The following is a 22,784-nucleotide window of genomic DNA, read 5'->3' on the forward strand; positions in this document are numbered from 1 at the left end:
ATGCCAGTCACTGGAAAACTATTGTATGATTTCACTTATATAAGGCACTTGGAGTAGTCAGATTCACAGAGACAGAAAGTAGACAGGTGGTTGCGAGAGGCTGGGGACGCTGGGGACAATGGGGTGTTATTGTTTAACTGGGACAGGGTTTCAGTTTTGTAAGAGGAAAAGAATTCTGGAGATAGATGGTGCTGATGGTTGCACAAAAATGTGGGTGTACTTAATGCCACTGAACTGTATTCTTAAAAATGGTTAACATGGTAAATTTTAGCTTATGTGTGTTTTACAATTAGAAATAATAAACAACTATTGAATTAAAAAGAAACACAAATTGGGAGGAGCCAAGATGGCAGAACAGCATGGAAGTTTTTTGTGTGTCTCTCGTCCATGATATACAGCCAGAACAACACTAAACCATCCTACACACCTAGAAAACTGATTGGGGGATTAACACAACAATCTGCACAACCTGAACCACAGAATTCAGCAGGTACACGGCACAAAGAGCTGAACAGGGGGAGCGAGAAGCTGCAGCAGGCAGGGAGGTGCTTTTGCGGGTGGAGAGAGGATGGAGATGGGGGAAGGAGGGAGAATACGGGAAAAGCACCCATCCCCAAAAGGAGCCGGAGAGAAAGTGGAAAATTGGAAACAGCTACAGGGACTAAACTAAAAAGGGAGAAAGGAGAAAGGAGAGGGTTTAAATTCCATTAAGACTGTAAACAAGGGGAGTGCAAAGTCTGCAACTCCACAGCTCCATACCTGGTGGTGCTCTGGTGGGAAGGGCGAATCCCCAGGAGCAGAGTGGGGTCCGGGAGGTTCTTGGGCCACACAGGGAAAAGCGGTTCCACTGCTGGAAGGACATTTGGTAGAGACTGTTGAAGCCACCTGGTCCCAGCAGACCCCAGAGAATGGCCACATTCTCTGGTGCTGGAACAAGGTTGTTAAGGGTGAAGCCTGGTGCCAGACGTGTGTTGTGATTTTTCATAATCCCTGAAAAGCTGCTACTACACTATTTCGCAAACTTTTTCTGGGGTGGGCTGGCACCTGGCTGCAGTCTCGGGACACCGGCAGCAGCAGGGTCCAGCAGCAAGCGTTCCTGGGTGCAGCCAACATTCGGCCGTTGCTCATTTGGCCATTGCTCATTTGGCCATTGCTCGGTGAGACCCTCCTGCAGAAGGGCAGAGTGGGTCAAAGCTGCAGTCCTTCGGAAGTAAGGAGCCAGGGAAAACAGCTGTATTTGAGACAAAACTCAGGAGAGAGGTACTGCCTGGGGCCTGGTCACAGACAATGAAAAAGCAGGGAGTGGACGAGAGCTGAAGACAGAGGACGGGTGCGCGATTGCTGATCGGGGAGAACAGAGTTCTGATACTAGAGACTGGGTAGCTGGGCGACTCCATTTTCACTGCTCCCGCGCATGCGCATGCGCATACACACCTAGGGTACCACGATACTCCACCCCAGTAGGCTAGCAGTGCCATCCAGGGGAGAACGGAACCATTACACTGAGCCCCGTCCAACTGGACCAACCTCGCTCTTCAAGAACACAAGTCTCACTACCTGCTTAGTTTATGGACTATAAAGCACTTCATAGTTTGACTTCTAAGAAAAAATGAAGTAATTTCAGTCATATTTCAATCTGTTAGCAGGTCCATCTATTCAATTTTCTTTCTTTTCTTTCTCTTTTTCACTTCTTTTCTTTTTCTTGAATACAGAAAGAGAAAAAATTCATTTTTATTTTCAATTTTTATTAAAAATATTTTTCTTTATATTTTTTACTATATTTTTTACTTTTGTGTACTTTTTTTCAAATTCTATTCTACTTCAATCATTTTATTTTAGTCTACTTCAGTGTATTCACTTTTTCAAATTTTCAAATGATTTCTTTTTAAAAATATTTTTTTTAACTTTTTCATTTCTTTTCTTTTTCTTGAATGCAAAAAGAGAAAAACTTCATTTTTACTTTAAATTTCTATTAAAATATTTTTAATTTTTTTTACTATTTTTTTACATTTATGTAAATTTTTTCAAATTCTATTTTACTTCCATCATTTTATTCTAGTCTACTACAGTGTATTCACTTTCTCAAATTTTCAAAAAAATTTCCTTTTTTTCTTCTCTTTTTTCTTTTTTTTGTTTCTTTTCTTATTCTTGAAAACAGAAAGAGAAAAAATTCATTTTTATTTTTAATTTTTATTAAAAATATTTTTCTTTAATTTTTTTCTACCATATTCTTTACTTTTGTGTAAATTTTTTCAAATTCTATGTTACTCCCATCATCTCATTTTAGTCTACTTCAGTGTATTCATTTTTTCAAATTCTCGAACAATTTCCTTCCCCCCCCTTTTTTTCTCTAATCTGGAAAACCACTTTCAACACTCAGACCAAAACACAACTAGGATCGAGCATCATTTATTCACTTTTTGTATGTGTGTGTATTTTTAATTTTTTAATTTTAATATTTTTTAATTTTAATTTTTCTACCTCATTAATTCCTTTTCTACCTTGAAAATGACAAAAGGAAGGAATTCACCCCAAAAGAATGAGCATGAAGAAACGACAGCCAGGGATGTAACCAACACATACACGCAAGATGTCTGAACCAGAATTTAGAATCACAATAAGAATACTAACTGGAGTGAAAAATAGACTAGAATCCTTTTCTGCAGAGATAAAAGAAGTAAAAAATAGCCAGAATGAAATTAAAAATGCCATAACTGAGCTGCAATCACGGATGGATGCAGTGGCGGCAAGGATGGACAAGGCAGAACAGAGAATCAGCGATATAGAGAACAAACTTATAGAGAATAACGAAGCAGAAAAAAAAGAGGGAGAGTAAGGCAAAAGAGCACGATTTAAGAATGAGAGAAATCAGGGGCGCCTGGGTGGCACAGTCGGTTAAGCGTCCGACTTCAGCCAGGTCACGATCTCGCGGTCCGTGAGTTCGAGCCCCGCGTCGGGATCTGGGCTGATGGCTCAGAGCCTGGAGCCTGTTTCCGATTCTGTGTCTCCCTCTCTCTCTCTGCCCCTCCCCCGTTCATGCTCTGTCTCTCTCTGTCCCAAAAATAAATAAACATTGAAAAAAAAAATTTTTTTAAAAAAAAGAATGAGAGAAATCAGTTACTCATTAAAAAGAAACAATATCAGAATCATAGGGGTCCCAGAGGAGGAAGAGAGAGAAATAGGGGTAGAAGGGTTATGTGAGAAAATCATAGCGGAAAACTTTCCTAACCTGGGGAAAGACACAGACATCAAAATCCAGGAAGCACAGAGGACCCCCATTAGATTCAACAAAAACCGACCATCAACAAGGCATATCATAGTCAAATTCACAACGTACTTAGGCAAGGAGAGAATCACGAAAGCAGCAAGGGAAAAAAAGTCCCTAACCTACAAGGGAAGACAGATCAGGTTTGCAGCAGACCTATCCACAGAAACTTGGCAGGCCAGAGAGGAGTGGCGGGATATATTCAGTGTGCTGAATCAGAAAACTATGCAGCCAAGAATTCTTTATCCAGCAAGGCTGTCATTCAAAATAGAAGGAGAGATTAAAAGGTTCCCAGACAAATAAAAATTAAAGGAGTTTGTAAGCACTAAACCAGCCCTGCAAGAAATTTTACGGGGGACTTTCTGAGGGAAGAAAAGATGAAAAAAAAAATATATATATATATATAAATACCAAAAGCAACAAAGGATTAAAAAGGACCAGAGAACACCACCAGAAACTCCAACTCTACAAGAAACATAATGACAATAAATTCATATCTTTCAGTACTCACTCTAAATGTCAATGGACTCAATGCTCCAATCAAAAGACATAGGGTAACAGAATGGATAAGAAAACAAGATCCTGTTTACAAGAGACCCACTTTAGACCTAAAGACACCTTCAGATTGACAGTAAGGGGATGGAGAACCATCTCTCATGCTAACGGTCAACAAAAGAAAGCTGGAGTAGCCCTACTTATATCAGACAATCTAGACTTTAAGGTAGACTGTATCAAGAGATGCAGAAGGGCATTATATAGCATAATCAAGGGGTCTATCCACCAAGAAGACCTAACAATTGTACACATTTATGCACCAAAATGTGAGAGCACCAAAATATATAAATCAATTAATCACAAACATAAAGTAACTCATCGACAGTAATACTATAATAGTAGGAGACTTCAACATCCCACTCACAGCAATGGACAGATCATCTAATCAAAAATCAACAAGGAAACAATGGCTTTGAATGACACACTGGACCAGATGGACTTAACAGATATATTCAGAACATTTCATCCTAAAGCAGCAGAATATACATTCTTCTCCAGTGCACATGGAATGATCTCCAGTATAGACCATATACTGGGACACAAATCAGCCCTAAGTAAATACAAAAAGATCGAGATCATACTGTGCATATTTTCAGACCACAATGCTATGAAACTTGAAATCAACCACAAGAAAAAATTTGGAAAGGTAACAAATACTTGGAGACTGAAGAACATCCTACTAAAGAATGAATGGGCTAACCAAGAAGTTAAAGAGGAAATTAAAAAATTCATGGAAGCCAATGAAAATGATAACACCATAACCCAAAACCTCTGGGACGCAGCAAAGGCGGTCATAAGAGGAAAGTATATAGCAATCCAAGCCTTTCTAAAGAAGGAAGAAAGATCTCAGATACGCAACCTAACCTTTTGCCTTAAGGATCTGGAAAAAGAACAGCAAATAAAACCCAAAACCAGCAGAAGACAGGAAATAATAAAGATTAGAGCAGAAATTAATGCTATTGAAAAAAACAAAACAAAAATAAACAGTAGAACAGATCAATGAAACCAGAAGCTGGTTCTTTGAAAGAATTAACAAAATTGATAAGCCACTAGCCAGTTTGATCAAAAAGAAAAAGGAAAAGACTCAAATAAAAAAAATCAAGAATTAAAGAGGAGAGATCACAAGCAACACAGCAGAAATAAAAACAGTAATAAGATAATATTAAGAGGAATTATATGCCAATAAAATGGGCAATCTGGAAGAAATGGGCAAATTCCTAGAAACATATACACTACCAAAGCTGAAACAGGAGGAAATAGAAAATTTGAACAGACCCATAACCAGTAAGGAAATCAAATTAGTAATCAAAAATCTCCCAAAAAACAAGATTCCAGGGCCAGATGGATTTCCAGGGGAATTCTACCAAGCATTTAAGGATGAGTTAACACCTATTTATTCTCTTGAAGGTATTCCAAAAAATAGAAATGGAAGGAAAACTTCCAAACTCTTTCTAGGAAGCCAGCATTACCTTGATTCCAAAACCAGACAGAGACCACACTAAGAAGGAGAACTATAGACCAATTTCCCTGATGAACATGGATGCAAAAATCCTCAACAAGATATTAGCCAACCAGATCCAACAATACATTAAAAAAATTATTCACCACGACCAAGCGGGATTTATACCTGGGATGCAGGGCTGGTTCAGTATCCGCAAAACAATTACATGATTCATCACATCAACAAAAGAAAGGACAAGAACCATATGATCCTCTCAATAGATGCAGAGAAAGCACTTGACAAAAATACAGCATCCTTTCTTGATAAAGACCCTCAAGAAAGTAGGGATAGAAGGAACATACCTTGAGATCATAAACGCTGTATATGAACAACACAACGCTAATATCATCCTCAGTGGGGAAAAACTGACAGCTTCCCTCCTAAGGCCAGGAACAATACAGGGATGTCCACTCTTGCCACTGTTATTCAACACAGTATTGGAAGTCTTAGCCTCAGCAATCAGACAACACCAAGAAATAAAAGGCATCTAAATTGGCTAGGAGGAGGTCAAACTTTCATTCTTCACAGATGACATGATACTCTATATGGAAAACCCAAAAGATCTACCAAAAAACTGTTAGAATTGATTCATGAATTCAGTAAAGTTGCAGGATATAAAATCAACGCACAGAAATCAGTTGCATTCCTATACACCAATGATGAAGTGACAGAAAGAGAAATCAAGGAATGGATCCCATTTACAGTTTCACCAAAACCCATAAAATATCTAGGAATAAAACTAACTAAAGAGGTGAAAAATCTATACACTGAAAACTATAGAAAGCTTATGAAAGAAATTGAAGAACACACACACACACACACACACACACACACACACAAAACGGAAAAAGATTCCATGCTCCTGGATAGGAAGAACAAATATTATTAAAATGTTGATACTACCCAAAGCCATCTACATATTCAATGAAATCCCTATCAAAATAACACCAGCATTCTTCACAGAGCTAGAACAAATAATCCTAAAATTTTGTATGGAAACACAAAAACCCCGAATAGCCAAAGCAATCTTGAAAAAGAAAACCAAAGCAGGAGGCATCACAATACCAGACTTCAAGCTATACTACAAAGCTGTAATCATCAAGACAGTATGGTACTGGCACAAGCACAGGCACTCAGATCAATGGAACCGAATAGAGAAATATAGCCAGAAATATACCCAACTAATCTTTGACAAAGCAGTTAAGAATATCCAATGGAATGAAGACAGTCTCTTCAGCAAGTGGTGCTGGGAAAACTGGACAGCGACATGAAGAATGAGCCTGGACCACTTTCTTACACCATTCACAAAATAAACTCCAAATGGATGAAAGACCTAAATGTAAGACAGGAAGCCACCAAAATCCTCGAGGAGAAAGCAGGCAAAAATCTCTTTGATCTTCCCGCAGCAACTTCTTACTCAACACGTCTCTGGAGGCCAGGGAAACAAAAGCAAAAATGAACTACTGGGACCTCATCAAAATAAAAATCTTCTGCACAGCGAAGGAAACAATCAACAAAACTAAAAGGCAACTGACAGAATGGGAGAAGATATTTGCAAATGACATTATCAGATAAAGGGCTAGTATCCAAAATCTATAAAGAACTTATCAAACTCAACACCCAAAAAACAAATAATCCAACGAAGAAATGGGCAAAAGACATGAATAGACACTTCTCCAAAGAAGACATCCAGATGGCCAACTGACATGTGAAAAAATGCTCAACATTGCTTATCATCAGGGAAATACAAATCAAAACCACAATGAGATACCACCTTACATCTGTCAGAATGGCTTACATTAACAACTCAGGCAACAACAGATGTTGGTGAGGATGCAGAGAAAGAGGATCTCATTTGCATTGTTGGTGGCAATGCAAGATGGTGCAGCCACTCTGGAAAATAGTATGGAGGTTCCTCAAAAAACTAAAAATAGAACTACCATACGACCCAGCAATTGCACTACTAGGCATTTATCCACGGGATACAGGTGTGTTGTCTCAAAGGGACACACGCTCCACCATGTTTATAGCAGCACCAAAAACAATAGCCAAAGTATGGAAAGAGCCCAAATGTTCATCGATGGATGAATAGATAAAGAAGATGTGGGCATATATATATATATATATATATATATATATATATATACATACACACACACAATGGAGTTTTACTCGGCAATCAAAAAGAATGAAATCTTGCCATTTGCAACTGCATGGATGGAACTGGAGGGTATTATGCGAAGCGAAATTAGTCAGAGAAAGACAAAAATCATATGACCTCACTCATTTGAGGACTTCAAGAGACAAAACAGATGAACATAAGGGAAAGGAAACAAAAATAATATAAAAACATGGAGGGGGACAAAACAGAAGAGACTCAGAAATATGGAGAACAAACTGAAGGTTACTGGAGGGGTTGTGGGAGGGGGGATGGGTTAAATGGGTAAGGGGCATTAAGGAATCTACTCCTGATATCACTGTTGCACTATATGCTAACTAATTTGGATGTAAATTTAACAAAAATTAATAAAAGAAACACAAATTATAATTAATGAATAAATTTTTAAGAAAATATTTAAAGTGAACCTAAAATTTAAATTTAAAAATGTTAAATATTTTTACAAAAATAAAACAATTTGCATTTAACATTGAGTGTCCATCTAGTCGCCAATTTAAATTATGGATATTAGATTTCAAAAGTGTTATGCCTAAACCAATAGTTACTCAAATTTATGAGGAATACATATTATTTAATATCGCAGATATAAAATAATGTAGCGTGTCACCATGTACAACTCTTGCAAATGCCATGCTTTATTCACAGGTACGTTCACGGCCACAAACTGGGACACAATGAGAATCAAGAAAAAATGCTCAACACTTCTGGGGAATAATAGCTCATTAATGCAAGAATCTATTGCATTCTTGATCTCTGAGAGGAAAGATTTGACAAGTTAATGAATTTGTCTTTTTTTCTTGAGTACTTCTGTCCCTCAAGTCTTCATGCTCTTAGGTAGTGTCTATGTTCACAACATTCAGATACAGTCTTCTCTCAAAGGCAAGACCTGAGGAGCAGTGTGTCCTTGGAGCCTGGGAGTGGAGGCTTAGAGTCATCGGTCACGCTGTGCAAGCCCTGAGCACCAGATCCCTGGTGACAGAAGCAACCATATATCCCTCACGAAATTTGCTGTTGGTGTGTGTTTGTGATATGTGTAGCCCTCTAAAAGCACAAGGCCCCTCTTTCTCGGGCCAAAGCATGGCACTGTTGAAGCCCCACCTGCTATTCGTTGAAATGAAAATGCGCCAGTTAGACTCAATCCATCCACACGGTGAAAGCTAGAAAGGTTTGCTGTTCAGAGAATTTGTCTGAGGTAGATATTTGGCTTGAATTTTCTAGATTTCAGCTACATTTTATCAGCTCCGTGATCTTGAAAAAGTTATTTATGAGTTGTATACCCAGGTTTTCTCATCTCTAAAATGGGGGTTAAAATAGGACTAGCATCGATGCATCGAGTGAAGATTAAATGAGAAGATGCATATAAAGTTCTTAGCAGTATAACTGGCCCAGGGTGGGTGTTATTGATAATGGTGATGATGATCTGGATGGCAAGTCAGAGCTTGGTGGAAATTCACGTCCCATTACAATTTCTGGGATAGACTGGCTGGTACTTAGAGTTAAGAGAACTAATTAGACTAGGGTGTGACTTTTACATCATGAAGATGTAAGCCACAGCTAATGTTCTTTCAATCTGGAAAATAGAACAAGGCTCTCTGAGGTACCGTCCAACCCAGAGATACTGCTTGAGGAGACCCAGAATAACCACCAGTGATATTAAGAATGTCAGGTTCTCTGAAGAGCTTGAGTGCTCTTAGGATATGCTGCAAATATATGAGTGGTTACCTGCCAAGTTTCAGGATCGCAGGGAGGCCTTAATATCCAGGGAAAAGGTCTTTGCCTGATTTGAGTAACTGATTGATTGGAAGACCTGCTTTGATGAGAACTGAGCTGACTTATCTCATTTCGTGTACAAAACTCCATTAACAATTGCTTTCCACCATTCCTTTGCTGAACTATGGACCATTCAAGGGAGAGAGAAGAAAAAAACTTCAAAGGTAATTTCTTTCAGCTCCAAAAATGGTCTTGGGTTTTCTGGTTTAACACAGAATTGAGAAGTAAGCATGCATCATTTATTTCTATGCAAAAAACATTCTTCACTTCAAATGGCAATTAGTGATAACATTTCTATCTGGTGTCGTGATGAGATTTTTATGCTAATCATCACATAGCAGTAAATTAATCATTTGGGCACAGTTAGAGAGAATGTATATTTCATGAGACAGATATAGATATCAAGATCTGTTTGATATTTACTCAAGGTAAATGGGAAGCATCTCGAATTATTATGAAGGAAGCATACTGAGCAAATAGAACTGCGTGGCAATGAAATGGATGTGGTGTAGAAGCATGAGGATTTTCAAAACACTCTTGGTGTCATTAGTGTAATTATTGTGAGGAAGGTGGAACACTCTGGGGAACCTAAACTCCAAATCATTCGCAGACACATCAGAACCCTCAAAGCCACATCTTAACGAAGTCAAGGGCAAAATCAGCAATCGGCCTCCTTTCCCTGAATCCCCTCCTTTTTCTGTTGCAGAATTCACCTTCTTCACATTATACAGTATTTAAATGGCTTCTCTTCTCAATTTGCACTTAAGTCTACTCAACCAAATGAATCAGAAAAGCAACTTGACCCTGAAGTCAAATTGGAAAGCTGCTGTATGCAGAGGAAATAGGCCACCACTCAAATGGTACACCATTTCTTAGCAGATGAACAGTTCCTTTTACAACAATTTATGGAAAATAAGAGAATTCTACCTAAAAATGTCTATAGCTATAGTTATTCAATAGCATGTGCCAGGCTCCACAACTATCTAGTAGACCTAAGCAGTTAGGATGTGCATGTTCTTGTGAGTTTTTTTTCATATTCCTTCTTCCACCATTCTATTTTTCCAACTCCCATGTACTTCTCCATATCTCCTATATTACTAGTGCTACTGATAACCACATTCACCAACACACTCCCCTGCCCGCAATATTCACAATGTCCCCCAACCTAGCTCCTCTAATACTTCTCCAGTAAAGCAGCAGTAAGGGGGTCAGTTAGGAAATGGGCCAATTCCACTATCGTTTGGCCCTGTATAATTCTTTCCCCCCGCCCCCAGGGAAATAAACAACTCTCTGGGGAAAGGCAAAGAGATGAAATAAGATCCATTTCCTAAGAGCCATTTCCAGTATATAGGCAATGGGTTCTGATAATTCATAGATGCTGCTTATTTTTATTTATTTATTTTTTTAATTTTTTTTTTTCAACGTTTATTTATTTTTGGGACAGAGAGAGACAGAGCATGAACGGGGGAGGGGCAGAGAGAGAGGGAGACACAGAATCGGAAACAGGCTCCAGGCTCTGAGCCATCAGCCCAGAGCCTGACGCGGGGCTCGAACTCCCGGACCGCGAGATCGTGACCTGGCTGAAGTCGGACGCTCAACCGACTGCGCCACCCAGGCGCCCCATGCTGCTTATTTTTAATCTCAGTCTTTGGGCAGTTCATGAAATCCCTGAGATCCACATTCCCAAATTAGAATCAAGTAGTGAGAAAAGAATGAACCAAAATGTACAAAACATAAAATGAATATGGTTGTATACACTGGACAAATATTAGTGATTTGACACTCACTTCTGGCCAAGCAGAAGTAAAAAGGACCAGACTTGTCTTTCAATATTAAACAAAAATCCAAATAAAATGTATGAAACAAGACAGTGGACATCAGGAAATGAAGGACATAGGTGCCCAAGAGACAGAAACAAATAGGGTGAGCTCTATGCTGGCCCTAGATTACTGCCTTGAGAGTTGCAGTTGCAGTTCAGAGAAGGAAAACCCAAACAGAGAGCAGCCAACCGAGTTAAGGAGAGGGATCTGAGTGTTCACAGAGGAGGCCAAGGCAGCTAGAGTTCATAAGATACACTCTCAGAGAGGGGAGAGTTTCAAGAGTGAGAATGTTAGAGACCTGCAGAGGGTCTCCTCACCCCTCCCCTAAATCTGAGTTCTGAAAGTTTTGATATGGAGGTGGTTGTGTGTGTGTGTGTGTGTGTGTGTGTGCATGTGTGCATGTGTGTTATTATTCAGTTGTGGAAGTGTTTTAATTTCAATTATGATTTCTTCTGTGGCACATGGGTCACTTCTTCATTTCATTAAGTCACTTATTTTCCAAACTTACATTTTTTTAGTTGATTAGTCCATTGTGGTAGTAAATTTATTTTCTTCTTCTTATTCCATTTTTGGAGATGTTGTTCTGTTGTTTTACACTCTACCTCTATTTTTTTTTTGTGGTTACTCTAGAAAATTTAACATTTATATTTAACTTGGTAAAGCCTAAATTTAGACAGTACCTCTATTATCTTCTAGAGCAATACAAGGACCTTAGGACACCAATTCCTGTAACTTCTCTTTTCATTTATATGCTATTCTAGCCAATTATCTTCTTTCTTTTCAAATTATAGATATTATTTTATTTAGTTCATGTTTAAAATATTTACCATCTTCTTTGCTCTTAAATTCTAGTGAGCTGCCAGACTGAGGTGATCAATTAGGACAAGGAACCAAAATGAAATTCACAATCATGCTTTTATTACTTATGCAGATAACATATGCAAGATGTAAGAATAGGCACCAGTTCCCCAATGTTCCATTTTCCTCGCACCAGGCAAGGGTCAGGTGAATCAGCACAGATGGAGGGCAATCTTACTGCCAAAGAGTTCTGAACAAAAGACTCCTGCCATTTTATGGATTGGGATGGGGCTAGGGAGAAGGGAGGGGAAATGGCTAGAAGTGAAAAGAACCAAGTCAGAGTAGACAAAAGTGTCTTAGTCAAGATCCCCAATAGGGAGGCCTCTGAATATAGTTGTTGGGCTTGAAATGCAGATTATGTATGAGTCTGGCTGGCCAGTAGGTCCTAAGTCCTTGACTGCAACTCTCTTCAGAAAAATATAACGTACCAGTTGTGTACTAAGTCTTGTGTGAGGATAGCTTTCCTCCATGAGGCCTGCTGGGCTGGTCTGCCCTGCCCCCTTGTAATTGCCTGTAGATGAGTCTAAATGATCACCATAGATTTTTGGTGTGGAGCCAGACTTTTCACTTCTTGTCTATTAGTCTTCACTCTAGGGCCATTTAATTTTTCCAGGAGTAGACATTTTCATATTTCCTTTATCAAAGGTCTGTTGCTGGTAAACTCTCTCAATTTCTGTTTACCTGAAAACATCCTTATTTTGTTCTCGTTCTTGTATGCTATTTTTGCTGAGCATAGAATTTTTAGGTTGGTAATTGTCTCCTAGCATGTTGAAGGTATCTTTCCAGTGTCTTCTGGCTTGCATTGTTGCTGTTATTAAGAAGTTAGCTATTATTGATTTTTGCTCCTTTTAAAATAATCCCTTCTCTCTTGTTTCAAAGATCTTTTCTGTGGTCTGTAGTTTCTCTATAACATGTCCTAGTGTAGATTTCTTTGCATTTATTCTGTTTGGGATTCACTGGGCTTCTTGACTGTGTGAACTGATATATTTCATTATTTCTGGAAATTTTTCACTTATTATTTATTCTTATTCTTGTAGTCTTATATCTTTTATTATTGTTTGTCTTATTTTCTCTTTTATGCAACCCTGATTAAATATGTATTAGATGATAACTCTATCCTTCATATTTCTTAACCTCTCGTTCATATTTTCTGTGTTTTTTCTTTCTGTGCTAAATTCTCATTAATTTTTTCACTATTCTTTCAGTTCATGAATTCTCCTATCTGCAATTAAACTGGTCCCCTAAGTTTAAATTTTTACTTATAATTGTTTACATTTCTTTAAGTTCTATTTTTTTTTTTTTTTTTTTTTGTTACAATATGCCTGGTCACTTGTACTCTCATATTCAATTTCCAATCTCTTCTTTTGCTTCTTTAAACACAATAGATATAGTTTAGAAAATTCTCAGTCTAATAATTCCAATATCAGAAGACATTGTGGTTTAATTATGTTTTGTATTCTTAGTTTGTTCTTGCTCAGAATGCTACAGTTCTGTATTCACTTTTGTTTTTTAAATTTTTTTTGCATTTGACTGTGGGTTAATATTTATTGTAACTTTATCGATGGGAATTTCTTTGGGCCTTCTACTCAGCACTTATTCAATAATGGTAATTTTCCTTGCAGTATTGAAATTTATTTTTAGTTCACCATTGTATTGAGGTATAATCCTTTGAGATCTCAGTTTTATTGGGGGTTCTCTAGTATCCCTAATATGTCTTTGAGATTTGTCTACAGTTCCCTGAGCCCTGAAAAGCAGTGAAATGGAATTGAAGTTTACCACCTTCTGCAAATTTTCTCATAGAGAAAGCTGATTTAATGTGCTATGTATCTCTTTTGGTTCATACCTTCACTTAGTTTTTTGTTTAATATATTTTTTTTAACTTTTAACCAGTATTTATATATTTAAGAGAGTGTTTCTCAGATGGTATCCAGAATTTTTAGTGTAAGGGTCAAAGTATCACTTTGCTGCCTTGCCAGAAATGAAAGACCTACTCTATCCATCAATCTTTTTAATTATTACCATTAATAAAACTGTTACTTTGTCTTTTCCTTCTGGAAATTCAATTACATGTATGTTAGACCATTTGCTATCCAATTACATGTATATTAAATCACATATGTATTAGATTACAACTCTTGGAAGATCATTTTGGTGTTTGTTTTCCTTCACTCTTTCTTTCCTTAGTGTTTCAGTTTGGGTACTTTTTATTGGCCTAATTTCAAGTTCATTCTTTCCTCAGCCTTGTTCAGTCTGCTGAGGTACCCAATAAGGAAATTCTTCATCTCTGTTATTAGATTTTTTATTTTAGCATTGGCATTTGACTCTGTTTTATAGTTTTCATCTCTCTGTTAAAATTCTCCTTCTGTTCATGTATGTAGTCCTAGATCTTTAATGTATCCACCAAAGTTATGTCAGATCCCTCTCTGATAGTTCCAGCATCAAGGTTATCTTTTAGTCTGGCTCTCTCATTTGCTTTAATTCTTGACAATGCGTTTACTTTTTCTTGTAGTTTTTAAAATTATTAAAAAATTTTTTTAAATAATTTTTAAAGTTTATTTATTTTGTGAGAGAGAGAGAGTGACAGAGCGAGCAAGGGACGGGCAGAGAGAGAGAATCTCGAGCAGGCCCTGTACTGCTAGCACGGAGCCCAGTGTGGAGCTCAAACCCATGAACCGTGAGATCACGACCTGAGCTGAAACCAAGAGTTGGATGCTTAACCAACTGAGCATCCAGGAGCTCCATTAAATTATTTTTTAAAATTGAATACTGGACATTGTGTGTAGAAGAACAGTAGATATTGTTCCCAGAGTGGATGAGGATCAATGTTTTTTCTCTGTTAGAGCCTATGAGTATTATTTGGTCTTGCTGAGTCTCAACCTTGTCAACAGCAAATGGGAATATGCCCCAACTTCATAGAAATCTTTTGTGAAATATATAAAACATCAACAGTATATTTATATTATTGTTTACCTGGTGATAGACCTTATTTTGTATCTTGAGTAAGGCAACTAGATTATACATACTTAGTTTTTATCTCCAAATGGTGACATTTTTTTCTTTTAATTAAAAAACCATATTTCATTAAAAAATTCTAATGACATAAAAATGTAGAAATTAGAAAGCCAAATGTCTCCATACATTCAATGAAGACCATATTACAATTGTGTATTCCTCTACTCCTTTGATAAATAGCATAAAAAACTGGTGTCATTGTATTTGACTTAATGTTCATCAATACACACATGAAAACCAGAGATCTTCCAAATATTTATCCAGTATTTACTTTCAAAGTAGAAACAATATTTTTTACAGGTGGTATAATGAAATGTCCCCACTGTGATCTCTACCATATGTGGATTCTATGTTGGGTGGGGGTCATTTATTCCTCTAGAAACACAATTTGGAAAGTATCAAGAGAGACGGTGATAGAAAGTATGAAAAAGTACTGTGCTTTGGAAATGGACTAGGTCAGATGAAACTGTTAGTTGAAGAAGGACTTCCTGGAGCTGCAGACTCAGGATTCGTGGCCAGAAAGGACAAGCATGCTTTCTTTCTTGCTCTTGCTAAGACCTGGGCAGCATTTCCTCCATGTCTGCAATGACGTAAGAGACAACAGCCCAAACAGCGGCAGCAACATTCATCTGCTTTGGATCCATGATAGTCATGGTGTCTCCACGGGAGTGATGGAAGGAGAAATATTTATATAGGTCATCAAGTAGACTGGCTCCTGGGGAGAAAAGAGGAAGAATTCTTAGTGAAATATTTTGACAGAGATTTCTGATTAGCTGTTCAGAAATCATTGCTACTCACTCTTCCTCCTCCTACGATGCAGGCCACAGTGGCAAAATCATTACTTTCCCAGCTTCTCTTGCAGTAAGAAATGGCCATGTGGCACCATTCTTACTACCAGGATATGAGTGGCAGGCTATGGAGAGTTCTAGGAAAGCCTTTACTTTGCTGACAAGAGTCAGGAAAATGCCCTAGTGCTGCATTAAAGAAGATGAAAAGTTTGGAGCTGAATGGGGCAAAAAGCCCACACGCTAAAAATGTCAGAGTTGAAAGAGAAAAGGAGCTAGGAGTTAGAAAATACTGGTAGCCCATTGAACATTGCCTACTTCTGGACTATCTGCTACATCAAATGAATGAATGAATGAATGAATGAATGAATGAATAAATAAATAAATAAACAAACAAACCTTCACTTGTTTAAGTAACTGATACAAATGTCCTATTTATTTATGAAAAGATAATATCTTCTTCTGTATCTTCAAGCGTGAAAATTATGTACCTTCCTAGATGCAAAGAAAGCCCACACTTTTTTGCTCAAGTTTTTCTTCTCCAATGATTCATATACTTCCCTGGAGATTTCCCAGCAACCTCCAAGGGCACCAGCAGGTGTCTCTACCCAGTTAAGAGCTTTCTTCTCTCTCTAGAGAGGCTTTTGTCTAGCTTCAGCCATGAACCACAGCTTTGGTGAGGCTTCACTGTCCCTTTGTCATCCTTCAGAAGATCTTGGACCCAGTTTGTAGATTCCAACTGCAGTTTTCTAGCCTCTGGTCTTATGTATGTATGTTTGTATGTATGTACTTATTGTTAACTATACATACATAAGATTTCAAAGAACAGAAATGCATATCATGATGGATGACAATATAAAAAGTAGGAATATGTTCACAATCCAATGCAAGAAAGATATTACAAGTACCTTTGAAGCCCATTTTATGAGCTCCCTGCCCCTTGCAGATCCTTTTCTCCCTCCAGGGGTACCCACTTTCCTGTTCTGCTTGTATGTTAATCACTCTTTGCTTTCTTTAAAAAACAGTTTTACCATATACTTATATGGCATTACAAATGAATGAATGAATGAATAAAGTATTTATTGTTTAACACTGTCTGCCTTTGAAACATATACACCAGATATGTTTCTGTGACTTGTTTTTTCTGCTCATTGTGTATAGCTGCAGTATTTTCATTTTTTATTGCTGTACATTGCATTTATTGCATTGCATTTATTTATCCATTTTCCTGACGATGGACATTTAGGTTGTTTCCAGTTTTCATTATTAAATGTTGCCATCAACATTCTCTAGTGTCTAAACAGAGGAATGAAATTGCTGGGCTATAGAGCAGATGTGTGTTTAATTGTATTGTGTAATTCCAAAATGTTGCCTTTTTCAATGTGCACTGCCACTGTCAGTATATGAGTCTTCCTCTTGTTTCATATCCTCTCTAGCATTTGGTAATATTAAACTAATATTTGCTAATCTGGTGGGTATGAAATATTATCTCATTATGATTTTAACTTTATTTTTTAAAATTATTAATGAGACTAAGCAAGTTTTCATGTATTTTTTTGTTATTTATGTTTTCTCTTTTGTGAAATGCTTGTTCATGCCTTTTGCCCATTATAAATTGATTTGTGTTTTCCTATTGATTTGTAGGAATTCTTGAAATATTGTAGTACTAATATTTTCTTGGTAGAAGTTTATACAAATCATTTCCCAGCTTGTGACTCTTTTCACTCTGTTTATCATGTACTTTGCTGAATAGATGCTCTTTTAATGTAATTTAATTTATTAATTTTTTCTTATGATTTTCACTTTCTGACTCTTGTTTAAGAAGTTTTCTCCTACCCTAATATCATAAAAATATTCTCTGGTGTTCTATTCTAAAAGCTGAAAAGTTTTGATTTTATTTTTGACTTCTTCATCCATTTAGAATTGGAATTGATTTTGAATATGGTAGGCTTATATTTTTATTTTTCAGATGTCCCAACAAATTTATTGACTAGTACATCCTTTTTTCCCACAGATCTACAGTATCAATTTTCCATATATCAAATTTTCTTATACAAGTGGGTTTGTTTTGGGGCTTTCTAAATCTGTTCCAATGGTCTATTTGTGTATCCCTGTGGCAATACTACAGTGTCTTAATTACTTCTGCTTTCTGTTCTTTGTTATCTGGCAGAGCAAATTCTCTCACCTTCTCTTCCTTCCCCTTCAGGAATGCCTTACTATTCTCAACTGTTTGCTCTTTCAGATAACATTTAGAGTAATTTTTAAATTGTACAAAGAATATTTTTGGATTTTGACAGATAGTGTGATAATCTACATATCAGTTTGGGGAGAGCTCAGATCTTTATGTTAGGATATTGTGTTCTTATCCATGAAAATGGTGTATTGACATATTTCTATTTATTGAAGTCTTCTGTAACATCTTTAAAGTTTTGTAATACTGTTTGCATACCTTTTGTTAGTTTTCTTGTCTCCAAGACTTATATTTTTTGTTGCAAATTATAAATTATACATTTAAAAATTCTGCATTTTCTGTTTGTGGCTATCCATTTTTAGCATCAAACATATATCTGATTCATAAAAAGGCAGGTGTTCCTTCTTTTTGTACACATTGGAATAGTTTGTGTAAGATCAGAAATGATTCATTTCCTGGTTATTTTGTAGTAGAACTCCTTACAAAACGAGGTCTGGTCCTTTGTTTATGGTAAAAATTTTAACTAATGATTAAATTTCTCTCCTGGTTATTGGGCTATTCAGGTTTTGTATTTCTTCTTGAATTAACTTTGGAAATTATTTTTTATGTGTGAGTTTTGCCCAAATATTCAAAATAATATGCATACAGCTATCAGTTATATCCTGTTTTTATCTCTGTTTATGTCTGCATGTATAGGAATGCACTTCTTTTCATTCTCCACATCAGTTATTTAATGACTTCTCTCTCTTTTGTTCATCAGTCTTGCCAGCAGTTTATCAGTTGTATTCATTTTTGGAAAAAAAAGAGACATTTTTTTTAATATATGAAATTTATTGTCAAATTGGTTTCCATACAACACCAAGTGCTCATCCCAAAAGATGCCCTTTTCAATGCCCATCACCTACCCTCCCCTCCCTCCCACCCCCCATCAACCCTCAGTTTGTTCTCAGTTTTTAAGAGTATCTTATGCTTTGGCTCTCTTCCACTCTAACCTCTTTTTTTTTTTTTCCTTCCCTTCCCCCATGGGTTTCTGTTAAGTTTCTCAGGATCCACATAAGAGTGAACACATATGGTACCTGTCTTTCTCTGTATGGCTTATTTCACTTAGCATCACACTCTCCAGTTCCATCCATGTTGCTACAAAGGGCCATATTTCATTCTTTCTCATTGCCACGTAGTACTCCATTGTGTATATAAACCACAATTTCTTTATCCATTCATCAGTTGATGGACGTTTAGGCTTTTTCCACAATTTGGCTATTGTTGAGAGTGCTGCTATAAACATTGGAGTACAAGTGCCCCTATGCATCAGTACTCCTGTATCCCTTGGGTAAATTCCTAGCAGTGCTACTGCTGGGTCATAGGGTAGGTCTATTTTTAATTTTTTGAGGAGCCTCCACACTGTTTTCCAGAGCGGCTGTACCAATTTGCATTCCCACCAACAGTGCAAGAGGGTTCCCGTTTCTCCACATCCTCTCCAGCATCTATAGAAGAGACATTTTTTTTTTAACACTCTCTACCATATAGTGGTTTTTCTTCCATTGATTTCTATTTCTATTTATTATTTTCCTCCTTCCTTCTTTGGCTTTATTCGCTTTTCTTTTTCTAACATCTTGAGTTGAGTGTTATGTTCATTGCTTCGCTGCTTTCTCTGTCTCCAGCACATACAGTAAGGCTACCATCCTTCCTATTGTTGCCTTGGCGATCTATATCCCACCAGTTCTGATGAGTATTTTCACCATCGCTCAGTTCTAAATATTTACCAATTTCTAATTTGAGTTTTCTCTTTGACTCATGAGTTAGAATGTGTTTTGTAATTATTAAAAGTATGAGGATTTCCCTAGTTATTTTTTCATTATTGATTTCTAATCCAGCTTATAGAGAATGCAGGCTGTATGATACAGATTCTTGTAATTCTATTGAGATTTTCTCTGTAGTCTAATGTATGATCCATTTTTATAAATGTTCCATGTGTGGAAAAGAATGTGCTTCCAGTGTGTGGTATATATGCATGAGATCAAGCTTGTTAGTTGTGTTCTTTAAATCTTTTAACACCTAACTGATTTATTATCTATTCAGTCTATCAATTTTGAGAGGTTTATGTGGAAATGTCCCTCTGTGATTTTAGATGTTTTTTTTTTCTTGTAGTTCTAGCAATTTCTTTGTTATATATTTCAAACTTATACTATTAGGGGCATGCAAATTTAGAATTACAGCTTCCTGATAAATTGAACATCTTTATTAATGTGTAGTCATCCTCTTTATTTTTAGTAATGCTTTTTGTCTTGAAGTTAGTTTTTCTTAATATTTAATATAGCCATATCTTCTTTATTTACCCTAATATGTCTTCTTTCATCATTTTACTTGCATTCTTCCTCGCTCCTTGTTTTTAGAGGTTTCTCTTATAAAGATTTTAAAGTTGAATTAAAAAAATTTTTTTAACGTTTATTTATTTTTGAGACAGAGAGAGACAGAGCATGAATGGGGGAGGGTCAGAGAGAGAGGGAGACACAGAATCCGAAACAGGCTTCAGGCTCTGAGCGGTCATCACAGAGCCCGACGCGGGGCTCGAACTCAAGGACCGCAAGATCATGACCTGAGCTGAAGTCGGACGCTTAACCGACTGAGCCACCCAGGCGTCCCTAAAGTTGAATTTTAAAAATGTAGTCTAACAATCTGAATTTTAACTGGACAGTATAACTCACTTGTGTAGACTGTGAATATTGTTAAATTGAATTCATTTATACCATCTTAGTTTTTTTAATTTTTTTAATGTTTATTTATTTTTGAGAGAGAGAGAAAAAGAGAACAGGGGAGGGTCAGAGGGAGAGGGAGACACAAAATCTGAAGCAGGCTCCAGGCTCTGAGCTGTCAGCACAGAGCCTAACGCTGGGCTCGAATCTACAAACTGAAATCATGACCTGAGCCAAAGTTGGACACTTAACTGACTGAGCCACCCAGGTGCCCTTATACCATCTTAGTTTTTGCTTTCTATCTGTTAATTTTGTTTTCTACGTTTGTCCCCCCCCCCCCTTTCTTTCTTGCCTTCCTTTGTGTTGATTTTTTTCCCTTTTATTATTCCTTTTTTCCCTTCCACTCTACTAGTTTGGAGATTACACACTTTATTTCAATTCTGTCAGTGGAGACCTTAGAAATCATAGCTCACATATTTAATTAAAGTCAATCAATATCTTATAAGAGGACACTAGGGCCTCTTTTGTCTCCTGTCCCAGATGTACCCACTGCTCATTAAAAATCATGATTCAAAAAAACAGACATTGGCAGACACCCTCAAACAAATGCCAGGCTCCAGAGTTTTTTTTCTATAGATTCTCGCTTATAATTTTTCTCCTCTGAGAAATTCCCTTACTTTGCCTTACTAAGCCATGCATTATAGAAAGACAATTATTGTTGTACCCAACAATTATTTTTGGGGGGAAGAAATCTGTCTACAAACTTCTGATCTACATGTTGGCAGAGTTGTCTTCCCCCAGTCCTCTACTTCCTACCCTGTGAACTGGACCCTGTTGTTCCTGAGAACTTTCTGGCCTCAGGTTGCTGTTTAGATTTTCTCTATCCCAACCCAAGTTTTAAAAGCTTTGTCCTGAGGAGCGCCTGGGTGGCTTAGTTGGTTCAGCCTCTGACTCTTGATTTTGGCTCAGGTCATGATCTCACGGCTCATTCAGAAGATTGAGCTCCATGTCAGGTTCTATGCCGACAGCTTAGGGCCTGCTTGGGATTCTCTCTCCCACTCTTTCTGCTCCTATCCTGCTTGTACACTCTCTCTCGCTCTCTCTCTCAAAATAAATAAACATTAAAACTTTGTGCCAAGGTTTTCCTCTACCTATCTCCCCTAACTCCTTGCTCCGAAGTAGGATTTGGATTTATTTCCATGCATACTTTACTTTGAGTTTAGCTATGATGCTATTAAACATAACACAAGCCAGTTAGGGAAAAAATAAGTATAAAAGAAAACTCAACTCTCACCTTTGATGACTCACCAACTAATGACTCCAGTGCCTGCCAGGAAATATCCAAAACAGGGTGTATTAAGTTGACAATGCCTCTAAAACCCTTCACCTGAGTTGAGGAGGCATTCTTCCAATACAGTGATTTTTCTTTCTGAAACTAGTAAATCATGTTTTCTATTAGCCCAGTGGCTCTGAAAAAGTGGGAATCTCACCATCATCCAGCCTAATAATGTAAAACCTTCAGAGGGTGGGCTGGAGTGGGGGTCCATAAATATTCAGAAGGCTCAATCCAATTCAATTAGATGAATACTTGAGTTCCTACAATATTCTAGGCAGTGGTCTAAGGACTAAGACAGAAATAAAGGTGAAAAAGACACAGCCTCTCCTCTCAAAAGACAGCTTTTGAGGCAGAGTTCCACAAGGAAAGGACAAAGAAATAGTGGATGGCTCATATAGCTGAATGACCTTTTTTGACCCCTAGACTTGGTCCCATGGTTGTGTGAACTCCATACTTTTATTATCATTATCTCCACTTTCTTTTGTCATAATTGCTTGTTTCACATCTAATTTCCCCACTATTTTGTAAGCTCTCTGAAGGCAAGTCCTCTGTTTTGTTCTCTACTCTGTCACCAATACCTGTAACATAGCATCAAATAGAAGATGAATGTATATTTGTTGAGTGATTCAATGAAATTGGTGAATTTTATGACTGAACTGGGCCTTGAGGATGCTGTACCAGTCAGAGTCCCCATAGGAAACAGACGGGATGCTCTAAGAAGGTAGCTTGGAGAATTTGGTGAAAGGATTATTTACAAAGAGTGGTCAGGGTTAAATAAAACCCATAAGGGATGCTGACCTAGGACTGGCAACAAAGAGA

General features: G+C 37.3%; 1 protein-coding gene across 6 annotated transcripts in view; it reads right to left on the minus strand.

The window, feature by feature from the left end:
* Positions 1-22,784, minus strand: part of CPQ (carboxypeptidase Q) — a 549,973-nt gene that overhangs the window by 84,433 nt on the left and 442,756 nt on the right. For 2 of the 6 annotated variants that reach the window (XM_045454129.1, XM_045454130.1), the window contains exon 8: positions 11,987-15,675. The exons of 3 other annotated variants lie outside the window; for them this stretch is intronic. In XM_045454129.1, the coding sequence (XP_045310085.1) occupies positions 15,512-15,675 (164 nt within the window). In that variant the 3' untranslated portion in view covers positions 11,987-15,511. Of the gene's footprint in view, positions 1-11,986; positions 15,676-21,923; positions 21,957-22,784 lie in introns of those variants that run through there. One more of the 6 variants, XM_045454137.1, reaches the window with a different exon arrangement.

This window comes from Leopardus geoffroyi, chromosome C3 (assembly GCF_018350155.1).
Source record: "Leopardus geoffroyi isolate Oge1 chromosome C3, O.geoffroyi_Oge1_pat1.0, whole genome shotgun sequence".
NCBI lineage: Eukaryota > Metazoa > Chordata > Mammalia > Carnivora > Felidae > Leopardus > Leopardus geoffroyi.